General features: G+C 46.1%; 1 protein-coding gene across 1 annotated transcript in view; it reads left to right on the forward strand.

The window, feature by feature from the left end:
- Positions 1-11,875, forward strand: part of LOC110485188 (microtubule-associated serine/threonine-protein kinase 1) — a 70,913-nt gene extending 59,038 nt beyond the window's left edge. The window contains exons 12-26 of the mRNA XM_036941242.2: positions 87-295; positions 420-558; positions 684-816; positions 1,430-1,595; positions 1,709-1,810; positions 2,065-2,187; positions 2,708-2,817; positions 4,373-4,533; positions 4,705-4,976; positions 5,075-5,305; positions 5,516-5,745; positions 5,932-6,054; positions 7,505-7,641; positions 7,777-7,964; positions 8,086-11,875. Of these exons, the coding sequence (XP_036797137.1) occupies positions 87-295; positions 420-558; positions 684-816; positions 1,430-1,595; positions 1,709-1,810; positions 2,065-2,187; positions 2,708-2,817; positions 4,373-4,533; positions 4,705-4,976; positions 5,075-5,305; positions 5,516-5,745; positions 5,932-6,054; positions 7,505-7,641; positions 7,777-7,964; positions 8,086-9,746 (3,985 nt within the window). The 3' untranslated portion in view covers positions 9,747-11,875. The remainder of the gene's footprint in view (positions 1-86; positions 296-419; positions 559-683; positions 817-1,429; positions 1,596-1,708; positions 1,811-2,064; positions 2,188-2,707; positions 2,818-4,372; positions 4,534-4,704; positions 4,977-5,074; positions 5,306-5,515; positions 5,746-5,931; positions 6,055-7,504; positions 7,642-7,776; positions 7,965-8,085) is intronic.
- Positions 11,876-11,895: the final 20 nt, after the last annotated feature.

Consider the following 11,895-nt stretch of genomic DNA (forward strand, 5'->3'; position numbering starts at 1 on the left):
GTTTTAGGAGAAAATACTAGATTTACTCAGTAAAATGTGTATAAAATCAGATTACTAACTGTGTGTATGCGTGTGTGTGTCTCCAGAGCTGTTTACCTGGTTCGTCACCTGGAGACCCGTCAGCGTTTCGCCATGAAGAAGATCAACAAGCAGAACCTGATCCTGAGGAACCAGATCCAGCAGGCCTTCGTAGAGAGAGACATCCTGACCTTCGCTGAGAACCCATTCGTGGTCTCCATGTTCTGCTCCTTTGAGACCCGCAGGCACCTCTGTATGGTCATGGAGTATGTGGAGGGTAAGTTAACACAATAATACACTGGGCACCACTTCTTGTCTGTTTAGGACAGGAGCAGCAATTAGGACATTGCTGGTGATGGGAATGTTAGCAGTCAGCCTGATCACGTGTTATCTGTTGCCAGGGGGAGACTGTGCCACCCTGCTGAAAAACATTGGGGCATTGCCCGTGGAGATGACGCGCATGTACTTTGCCGAGACCGTCCTGGCACTGGAGTACATCCACAACTATGGCATCGTGCACCGCGACCTCAAACCAGACAAGTAAGACCTCACTTGGGTTGGCATTGAACAATTATCATATGGGACTCATTGGAGGGAACTCAAAGCTTGATTATATTACAAACACGAAGAGTGTTTCAGGTAACCTTTGACTTGTCTGTCCCCAGTCTTCTGATCACTTCCATGGGGCACATCAAGCTGACTGACTTCGGCCTGTCTAAGATGGGTCTGATGAGCCTCACCACTAACCTGTACGAGGGACACATTGAGAAGGACACCAGAGAGTTCCTGGACAAACAGGTGTGCATTGTATATAGAGCAGAGAAACCCACCACAGTATACACAACCTTGGCAGAAATTCCAAATGAATTTGTAGTAATATATAGATTTCTACATTTTCCATAACCACTCAGACCAAAAAAACTATACCTAATAAATGTTTTATGTATTTATTTCTAGACAAATGTAATAAATAAATGCTGAGTTTATAAATGTGTGCATACAGTTGTCAAAGCGTGAAGAAATGAAATGATCAAACAAAATGATAACCAAATATGCCTCAGTTATTATAATCAACTGTCTTTTCAGATGTTTTGTTTTTCCCACCCTTTGAATGGTGCTGCTTCAATTAAATCCCCAATTATTTATTGGCTCAGCTTTCTCACAGCCACAGATCTGTTAGCATTTGATGAATACCCATCTGCACATGAAAACACAACGTCCAAAGCTTTCATGTTTCATCCTGGCATTCTCGCATGGATCCCATCAGCTTGGAAAACACGTGCATTGGCCACACATGTCTCTCACTCACGTTTTGAGAGAGACTGGCCTTAGCATCTCAGCAGTAGGGTTTTATCCATAGATATGACTATAGAACCTCTCATAGGAGTGCTGTGGTTCTGTCCTCCATCAGGTGTGTGGCACGCCAGAGTACATCGCCCCGGAGGTGATCCTGAGACAGGGCTATGGGAAGCCAGTAGACTGGTGGGCTATGGGCATCATCCTCTATGAGTTCTTGGTGGGTTGTGTGCCGTTCTTTGGAGCCACGCCTGAGGAGCTCTTTGGACAGGTCATCACAGGTGAGAGGTCCGGGGTTAGTGGGTTCATTGAGCAGCATCTTACAGCCATTTTGAAGCCATCTTTCTCACATCTACATTGTCCAATGCAACTTATCTCTGTCTGTCTCTTGTAGACGACATAGTGTGGCCAGAAGATGAGGACGCTCTTCCTGCCGATGCCCAGCATCTGATCTCTACTCTGCTTCAGACCAACCCACTGGTCCGACTGGGCACAGGTCAGCATACACGTGCATGTTGACAAAATGCTTAACATCAGACGTGTGCTGTAGCAGAAATGGACTAAACTGCCTATTTATAGTGAAAATATAGATTCACTCAATAACACACATCTTATCTCTCTCTCCCTCTCTCTCCCCCTCTCTCGCTCGCCCTTTCATTCTCACTCTCTCTTTCATTCATTCTCTCTCTCTCTCTCTCTCTCTCTCTCTCTCTCTCTCTCTCTCTCTCTCTCTCTCTTTCGCTGCCCCAGGCGGTGCATTTGAGGTGAAGCAGCACTCGTTCTTCACTGAACTGGACTGGAACAGTCTGCTGAGACAGAAGGCTGAGTTCATCCCCCACCTAGAGTCAGAGGAGGACACCAGCTACTTCGACAGTGAGTCTCTCTCTAACTGCACTGCCCCCTGGTTACATGAAGGGGAACTGTGCTGATTTGTTGCATTCTTAATGTATAGAATCACCATAAGGCAGTGGTATTCAAACTTTTTCAACGGGGACCCCGTTCTCTTCTCCAGAATTTCTGGGGAACCCATTTTTTTGCAACAATTTCTCGTTACCCAAGCCCACCCCACCCCTAATCTATTGACAAAAATGTTGATTTTTACATCAACAAATAACCTTAAATAACATTTGAATCTCTTATCAAAGAATCCAATAAATACATTTACTTAATAAAATTGTATTTCTCAAAAAGGTTTGCATATTGTCCTATACAATAATCTTTACTCTGTTCCTAAAAAAATAACTGCAGTTTGGTCGCAACCCCAAGTTTGAATACCACTGGCATATGGGATAGAGATGTGAACTAGCTGTGTTTGGAGCTTTGAGGCACTTGTCCATATTATTTGTCTGTGTGTGTGTGTGTGTGTGTGTGTCATGTCCTCTTCCGTCCCCAGCCCGCTCAGACCGCTACCACCACGTCCACTCTTATGATGAGGACGACACCAATGATGATGAACCTGTCGAGATCCGTCGTTTCTCCTCCTGCTCCCCTCGCTTCAGCAAGGTCAAACTCTACACTTACTCATCTTTAAACTTCAGTTAAACACAGTCTCAAATAGCCGACCTGTCCATTTTAATAGCCGGCCCACACTACACATTTCAGCAAATAAACGCCTGTTTGAAATAAACACTGGGTCTAAATGAATTGTTTACAATGTTTCCATTAATTACCATGAATTGTTTACAAGGTTTAATGTTTAATTTGTTACATTAAATAATTCAGTAATGACTCAAAAAAGTGATGGCAATCATCAGTTTTTATCGCCAGTAAGAAACTGCTAGCCATTGGCTGCTAACAGCTGAGAACTGCTAGCCATTTGCTGCTAACAGATGAGAACTGCTAGCCATTGGCTGCTAACAGCTGAGAACTGCTAGCCATTGGCTGCTAACAGCTGAGAACTGCTAGCCATTGGCTGCTAACAGCTGAGAACTGCTAGCCATTGGCTGCTAACAGATGAGAACTGCTAGCCTTTGGCTGCTAACAGATGAGAACTGCTAGCCATTGGCTGCTAACAGATGAGAACTGCTAGCCATTGGCTGCTAACAGATGAGAACTGCTAGCCATTGGCTGCTAACAGATGAGAACTGCTAGCCATTGGCTGCTAACAGATGAGAACTGCTAGCTATTGGCTGCTAACAGATGAGAACTGCTAGCTATTGGCTGCTAACAGATGAGAACTGCTAGCTAACTGGCAAACCTCAGGAATACAGCCCCCCCCCCCCCCCCCCCCCCCCCCCCCCCCCACAGAAAGCAGCTGTTCGCTCTAGTGACGAAAGTAAGAACTGCAGAAAAAATGCAGATTCAACGAGAACAATTATTCTGTCAAGGGTGGGGGTTTTTATAAATTTTTATTAGAGGCATACTAAGACAAAATAAACGTGGCACAGTGTGTAAATGACAGCACATTAGTGCAGGAAATTAAGATATTGATTAAAATACTGGAAGTGAATTCAGGAATTAAACAATTAACTATGCAAGTGAGCAAACGCTGTGTGCTTTAAGCAAATAGACACCTGACTCAAATAGAAGCCAGTGTCTAATAAGCACATGTTGTGTTTAGTGATTCAAGCAAATAAATGCCTGGGCTATTCATTGATGTTTACGTAAAACCTATATTTTGGCCTAATTAGTTATTCTGTCTCACCTCCCTTCTCCAACACTCCTTGCTGATCGAGATTAACTTGATGCCCCTCATTGTATAGGTTCAGTGGCACAATTATCTTTCACAGATTAGTCAAGAAGGGGAGATCTGAGCAGAAAGAGACATACGCCTGAGGCATGTGTGTCAATAATAACATCTGAGCCAAGTGACTTAATGTGACTATCACACATGGTAGACTAAGTCATGAAAGAACCTCTTTTGTAACCTTGGATTTTATTGACACACATGCCTCAGGCGTATGTCTCTTTCTGCTCAGATCTCCCCTTCTTGACTAATCTGTGAAAGCTAATTGTGCCCCTGAACCTATTGTAAAAGAAAGAATCATGGGAAAACCTTTTATTTTTCCCTCTGTGGGTTCTTAAAGCTTATTGGTCCTCTCTCTGTTGGGAACTACAGGTGTACAGCAGCATGGAGCACCTGTCCCAGCTGGAGCACAAGCCCCCGACGGTGACCCGGCGGGAGCACAAGGGCCCCAGGGAGGACCGGGCGGCCAAGAGAGAGAGCCTGGGCAGCCTGACCTTGAGAGACAAGAGCTGGAGGACAGGATCACCTGAGATGTGAGTATGACCACTACTGTACTCTGACTAGTACTAGTACCCTCTTACCTTGCATAACAAGTTGGAAATGTGACATTGTTGGTCCTCATTTTCAAGGCTCTCATTACCATTACTCATTGTTTGTTTTCATAAATACAATAAATCTATTCTGTGCTGTGTTGTTGTGTGTAGGAAGCGACTGTCATGCTCAGAGTCATCCTTTACTGAGAGTGACTCCAGTCCTCCATCTGGGGCCCGGCGACGCTTTTCTGCCCTCATGGACACTCACCGCTTCGCCTCCCCACTAGAGGCCGATCCTGAGCTGCCAGTGCCCACCAGGCAGCCCCCAGTCAAGGCCAGGGGCACCTCTCTGGAGGGGGCCATGGGCACCACATCCGTGGGCACCACATCCAGCCAGGGGGATTTTAGGAAGGAAAGGGAGGGCAATGGGTTGACTGCTGGAGGTGAGGGCATTTGGCATTAGATAATGGATGAATCCTGGCTTGACATACACTTTGATACCTACATGATATTATTCCTCCATCTTTCTGCTCTGCTCCAGACAAGCTGCTGAGGCCAGCTGATGTACCAATGGGAGTCATCCCCAGCCCCAACAGTACTGTGACTGCTGGGGCAACAGAGCCCCAGGGGTCCCGGGCTACCAACGAGCTGGTCCTGAGGAGGGTCCGCCACAGCCAGCTCTCAGCTGAGGGAGAGAAGCGCAACTCGCGACCCGTGACCAAGGTCATCAAGTCTGCCTCCACCACAGCCCTGTCTGTCATCATACCTACAGGTGAGGAGCTGGAAGGCAAGGGAGTGTGAGAAGAACGGGGCTGTCTGTTGCTAATGACAATATTAATGTTAAACAGTTAAAACGGTTAACTGGGCTTGTTATGGAAAATTGTACATTTCTTAAAAACTATCAATTGCTTTGACCTTCAATTGACTTATTCAGATGTTTTTTCTCAGACTTTATTCCTGTGATTCCCTCCCCCCTCCTCAGTGGAGCAGCATGGTACGTCCCCCCTGGCCAGCCCCATGTCTCCTCGATCCATCTCCTCCGACCTGTCGTCTCGTGACTCCTCCCCCAGCCGAGACTACTCGCCCACGGTCAACGTGCTGCGTTCTCCCATCACTATCCACCGCTCTGGGAAGAAGTACGGTTTCACCCTCCGAGCCATTCGAGTCTACATGGGAGACAGTGATGTCTACAGCGTACACCACGTGGTCTGGGTGAGACAGCGATAGAGATTATATGTTCTGTATTCGTTTCCATGGACAAAGTAGTGTTAAGTAGACATCACTCTTTTGAGAAGTTCTGTATCATAACAAAGCATCGCTACAATTTGTAGTGGAAAAACAGACTTGTCCAATAGCATGATGACTTGTTTGAATGATGTTGATCTGCTTCAATCACAGCATGTGGAGGACGGAGGCCCTGCCCAGGAGGCGGGACTCTGCGCTGGTGACCTCATCGCTCATGTGAACGGGGAGTCTGTCCACGGGCTGGTGCACACTGAGGTGGTGGAGCTCATTCTGAAGGTGAGAGGAAAGGAAAGAAACAACAGGTGTTTTTTTCTACAGTATAGAATACAGGTGAAGCCTATCATACACTGTGTGCACAATTATTAGGCAAGTGAGTATTCTGATCTTATCATTATTTCTATGCACATTTTCCAACTCCAAACCATATAAACTTGAATACTTATTGGATTGAACCATTTTCAGGTGGTATGTATTTGTGTAATGAGGGAGGGTGTGGTGAAAGTGAATAACACCTTATGTCAAGGTGTGCATAATTACCAGGCAGCTTCACCGGACAATCAAACGTTTTGTTGCGAACAGTCAACTGGGGCGCATAAAACACATGGAGAAGAAAAGGTGCAAATTAACTGCAAAAGACTGGAGAATAATTAAATGTCAAGCTACCAAGAACCCATTATCCTCCAGTGCCACCATAATCCAGAACTGCAACCTACCTGGAATGTTCAGAAGTACAAGGTGTCAAGTGCTCAGAGACATGGCCAAGGTCAAGAAGGCTGAAACACGACCACCACTGAATAAGATTAAACAGTTGAAGCATCAAGATTGGGCAAAGAAATACCTGAAGACAGATTTTTCTAATGTTTTATGGACAGATGAAATGAGAGTGACTCTTGATGGTGCAGATGGATTGGCCCGTGGTTGGATCAATAATGGACACAGGGCACCACTTCGAGTCAGGCAAGGTGAAGGAGGAGTACTGGTATAGGCTGCTATCATTAAGGATGAGGTAGTTGGACCTTTTCGGGTTGAAGATGGACGGAAACTGGAAGATACTTTCTTCAAGCAGTGGTACAGGAAGACGTCCTCAGCATTCAATAAGGCCAGGATCTTTATGCGGGACAATGCTCCATCACATGCATCCAAGTACTCCACTGCTTGGCTAGCCAGCAAAGGCCTCAACGATGCCCAAATAGTGACCTGGCCCCCTTCCTCACCTGACTTAAATCCTATTGAGAACTTGTGGGTCCTTCCCAAACGTGAGATTTACAGTGAGGGAAGACAATACACCTCTTTGAACAGCATTTGGGAGGCTGTAGTTGCTGCTTCAGCGAAAGTTGATCGAGAACAGATCAAGAAACTGACAGACTCCAAGGATGAAGGCTCAAGGCAGTTATTGAAAAGAAGGGTGTGAAAAATGTTATTTAATTGTCATTTTGTGTTACTTATTTGTTACACTTACTCTACAAATTGAGAGTAAAAAGTGAGTTGGGAGAAATTATTTTTGTAATGTAGTTGCCTAATAATTGTGCACACTTATATATTCCCATGAGAAAGACAAAACTCCCTATTCCTTCGTTAAATATTCAGGTTTGAGATTCAATAACATTTTGGATTGACTGAGCATTGTGTTTGTTCAACAATAAAATTCATCCTGAGGAATACAATTTGCCTAATAATTGTGCAAGCAGTGTATACTGTACTTTTTTTGTTTCCGTTGTTTCTCCAGAGTGGAAACAATGTGATGGTGACCACCACTCCCTTTGAAAACACCTCCATCAAGATTGGTCCTGCCCGCAAGTCCAGCTACAAGTCCAAGATGGCACGGCGCAACAAGAAGATAGGGGCTAAGGAGGGACAAGAAAGGTACAAGTGGGTTTCTCTGCACAGCAGATGCTACACTATGATTTCAGATGAGCGCTCTAGAAAATCAATGTCATTGACTCTGTTTTTCTAACTCTCTCATCCTCCCACCTCTCTCTTTTCACTTCTCACTCGCAGTAAGAAGCGCAGCTCGTTGTTCAGGAAAATCACTAAGCAGTCGAACCTGCTCCACACCAGCCGCAGCCTGTCCTCTCTGAACCGCTCTCTGTCATCAGGGGACAGCCTCCCAGGCTCCCCCACCCACAACCTCTCTGCCCGCTCCCCCACACAGAGCTACCGCTCCACCCCCGACTCCACCTACCTGGGTCAGTATGAAAGGCATTACTCTACCTACATTACTGTACAGCACTCCTCTTAGCATCTGCACCCTCACATAACAAAATAATAGTTTGAATGATTGCTATATGTCTCCTCTTCACTCCTCAGGCAACACTTCTCAGAGCAGTTCTCCAGTCTCCAGCACCCCTAACTCTCCGGCTGCCTCCCAGCACATGAGACCCAGCTCCCTGCACGGCCTCTCCCCCAAGCTGCACCGCCAGTACCGCTCAGCCCGCTGCAAGTCAGCTGGCAACATCCCCCTGTCCCCCCTGGCCCACACACCATCCCCCACTACCTCCTCTCCCCCACCCCTGTCTGGCCACACGGTGGGTAGCTCCAACACCACCCAGGCCTTCCCAGCCAAGCTCCACTCCTCTCCCCCTGTGGCCCGTCCCAGGCCCAAAAGCGCAGAGCCCCCCCGCTCACCTTTGCTACAGCGGGTTCAGTCGTCAGAGAAACTGGGTGCAACCCTCCTACCCTCCTTTTCATCTTCGTCTTCAGCTTCCTCACCCCTTGCAGGAGGGGTGTCAATGCGTAAGCACAGCCTGGAGGTGTCACATGGGGACTACAGGAGGGAGTCTTTCCACTGCGAGCACAGCCTGCAGAGTCTGCTGGAGATGGAGGGAGAGAACGGGCCCGTTCCCCCCTCTCCCTCATCTTCCTCCTCCCCTTCTCCCCCCACGGTTGGAGAGACAGGGTGCCTGAAGCCTGTGAGGAGGCTGGGGAGACAGGAGTCGCCCCTGAGCCGGGACACACTGCTGACAGGGAGGGAGAGAGCTGCCCAGACTACAGCATCTGACCCTCACACTGACAGCACACCTATTAAAGTAGAGCCCAAGACCAGCGCTAGTGAGACAGCTAAGACATTAACCCCTTGTGAGGCTCTGAAGAGAAAAGCTTCACCAGTACCAGGTGAGGCCCAGCCTAGCCCAGCCTCAACCCCCTCCACTCCAGGGGCCAAGTCCAGCCCAGCAGACAAACCTCTAAGCTCTAGTGCTCCAAGCTCTGAGACAGCCAGTAGTGGCCCTAAACCCACTTACAGGGCCCCAGTCCAGGCTACATCCCAGAGTCCGCTCTCCCAGGAGCGTAAGCACCAGGCTGTCCAGACAGACACCACCCCAGCAAGCAGAAGCCAGGAGAAGAGTGAGGAGAAAGGGAGTGTGAGTCCAGACAAAGTCACCACACAGAGGGCGGGAGCTACAGAGTTGGTCAAGGCAAGTAAAGACACACAGATGGGAGAGAGCGCTTTGAAAGGAGGGATGGGTGGCATTGACAAAGCCACTGAGACCAAGGTTAAAGGACCTGCTCCTTCAGTCCCAACCCAAGCACCAGCCCTGACCCCGGCCCCATCCCCTCTTACCATAGGCCCAGTTCCTGCTTCAACAAAATCCAGAGCAGATAAGGTTTCTGTCCCGTTGAGCAGCTACCGAGGGGCCAAGGAGGAGAGGAGTCACCTGGAGGTGGTGGAGGAGAACCCTATGTCCCCCTCCTCCACCGCTGCCTCCCCCTGCTCCAGCAAGTTACACCCCGTCTCCCCTGGTGACAAGCCAAGCTTTGTGACTCAGCTGACCAGTGTGGCCAAAAACGTGCTGGGGCCTATGAAGATGGGATCCCAGGAAGGGCCCAAGGGCGGTGAGGAGAAACGGGGAAGTTCAGAGGCTCCGTCTGGAGGTAGTCGACGGGGCGCTCAGGGGACATCTCCAAGTCCTACCGGCTCAGCTCAGCCTGAAAAGGCAAACACATGGAATTCAGGTAAGCACCACTCCTGATCTGCAAGTGAGGAACAAACCTGGGATCTCCCGGAAAATGCCTTTTGGAACAGAATATCATGCCACCATATCAGGCACCTACAGGGCGCCCTCAAAAAAGGGACAAAAACATGTACGCCTAAAGAAACACACCAAATAGCTAGAAAATACAGACCTGTAGATAAAACAAGAATATGTTGAGGAATGTGCTTTAATGCTGTTCTCAAATGTGTGTGTGTGTATGTACTGTATGTGTAATGTATATAGTAAAAGCGTGTCTTCTTGCATGTTCCAAATTGTACATGAGAGATGAAAGAGAATATTTAAAGAGATGAGGAAAAAAATCTAACAGACCTGATGGTAGTGAACACTGTGAACATCATGTCAACAGCCCCCACATGTTCCCAATGTAAACAGCATGTCTATAAGCAGGCTTCTGTCACAGTCTGTCAACACGAAGAACATTACCCATGTCCGTCAACTCCGGTGCCATCTTTTCACTCAGTTAAAATACCTAAAGATAGCACCCTGTTCTTTTTCTCACACAGTACCTGGAAAATAGATTGAGAGAAGAATTGTTGCATTGGTGTAACATGCATTGGTGTAACACATTGAGATCTGTTTCTAACTGGACAAAGAAGATGACCTGCTTGCTAAATGTGGAACTTGGAATTGTATTGTGTAAAGGAGAGCTGAATGAATTTGTTTGAGTGCTTTAAGGGCTGAGTCCTGGTTGGATTTAGGTGGACTATCTGAACTTGCACAGGGGCACTATGCAATGGGATTTTTAGGTATTTTCCTGTGTGTCCCCTACAATGTACCCATGAACGGATATTAGGGAGGTAAAGGTTTGCAACAAGCCAAGCAAGCAGATATATTGTTCTACGAATTGTCTGCATTGACTCAACCCACTGGGCACTCACTGGTTGAAGTCAATGTTGTTTCCACGTAATTTCAATGAAATTACGTTGAACCAACATGGAATAGACATTGAATTGACATCTGTGCCCAGTGGGCATTGTGAAATGTGCAATTATTTAGGTTCTGAAATTAATACAGTGCTAATGAATTGAACTAAAGAAGAGGAACCCATATGTCTCTGTGTGAATTAAGTGTGGTCAGGTGATGAAATTGATACTATAGAATGGGAGTCTTGTTTGAGACTTACTCGTACTCTGGCAACGTAGGCTAGAACTCTCCCTTTTCAATGTATGCAAAATTAGCATTGTATAATGTAATGTGCGAATAAAAGTGCCAGTTTATTTGAGGGATATGTTGTTTACAGTGATGAGTATATGCAAGTTCTATGTAGAATTCCTAGTGAGATCTGAGAGCCCACCGTAGACCTAGGCAGCACTTTCATCAGGGACGTAACTTAATATGTTCATGCCCATACCTGTATCAGACTGCCATCTTGTGGTCATCACACGACTGTCCTGAACATAGTATTTGAGGTAAAAATTTAATTTTCACATAATCAGTTCACAATTGAATGACACAAGATTAGATTTTATCCGAGATATTACCCTCATATCTTCATGATTTTCTATTGTAACCACTGTTCCATTCATATAGCTACTAGAAACTTGTTTGTTTGTCTAAATACAATTTGAAAAAACTTTTGTTGTTTGTATTATGACCGATAAAGAGAGATGTATGATACAGATACAGTGCACCTAGGAAACGACAAACAGCTCATATTTAGATGAATGCTAGTTAAAAGCTTGTGTTTGTGTATGTGGGGGTGTGCGTGGAAATTGCACTTTATTTTGTGTCAAATGTATTTATTTATCTATTTATTACACTTTATTTATTGTATTTGATTATTTGTCAATTGCTCTCAAACGGTTTACTTGTGCATTGTTCTTTGAATTGTTATTTATATCTCTAAATTGTAAGTCTACAAATGAGAGGATTTACCAAATCTGTGTGGTTGTCATATTTTGTGCAGTTATACTTCTGTCATTCCATAAGAGAGTTGCAATACACCATGGCCTCTGTCCATGTTGACTTATTTGAGAGTTTTGACTTTTTTATGACACTTCTCTCATTTCATTGTTGTCCATGTCATTTTATTCCCTAGGCACTGTTATGAAACCAATGCAAAAAAAGCCTATAGAGTAATAAAATCCTTCAAGATAATCCTTAAATTACCATGTGCCTGTTTGTG

This window comes from Oncorhynchus mykiss, chromosome 13, assembly GCF_057628025.1.
Source record: "Oncorhynchus mykiss isolate SJ-2025 chromosome 13, ASM5762802v1, whole genome shotgun sequence".
Lineage (NCBI taxonomy): Eukaryota > Metazoa > Chordata > Actinopteri > Salmoniformes > Salmonidae > Oncorhynchus > Oncorhynchus mykiss.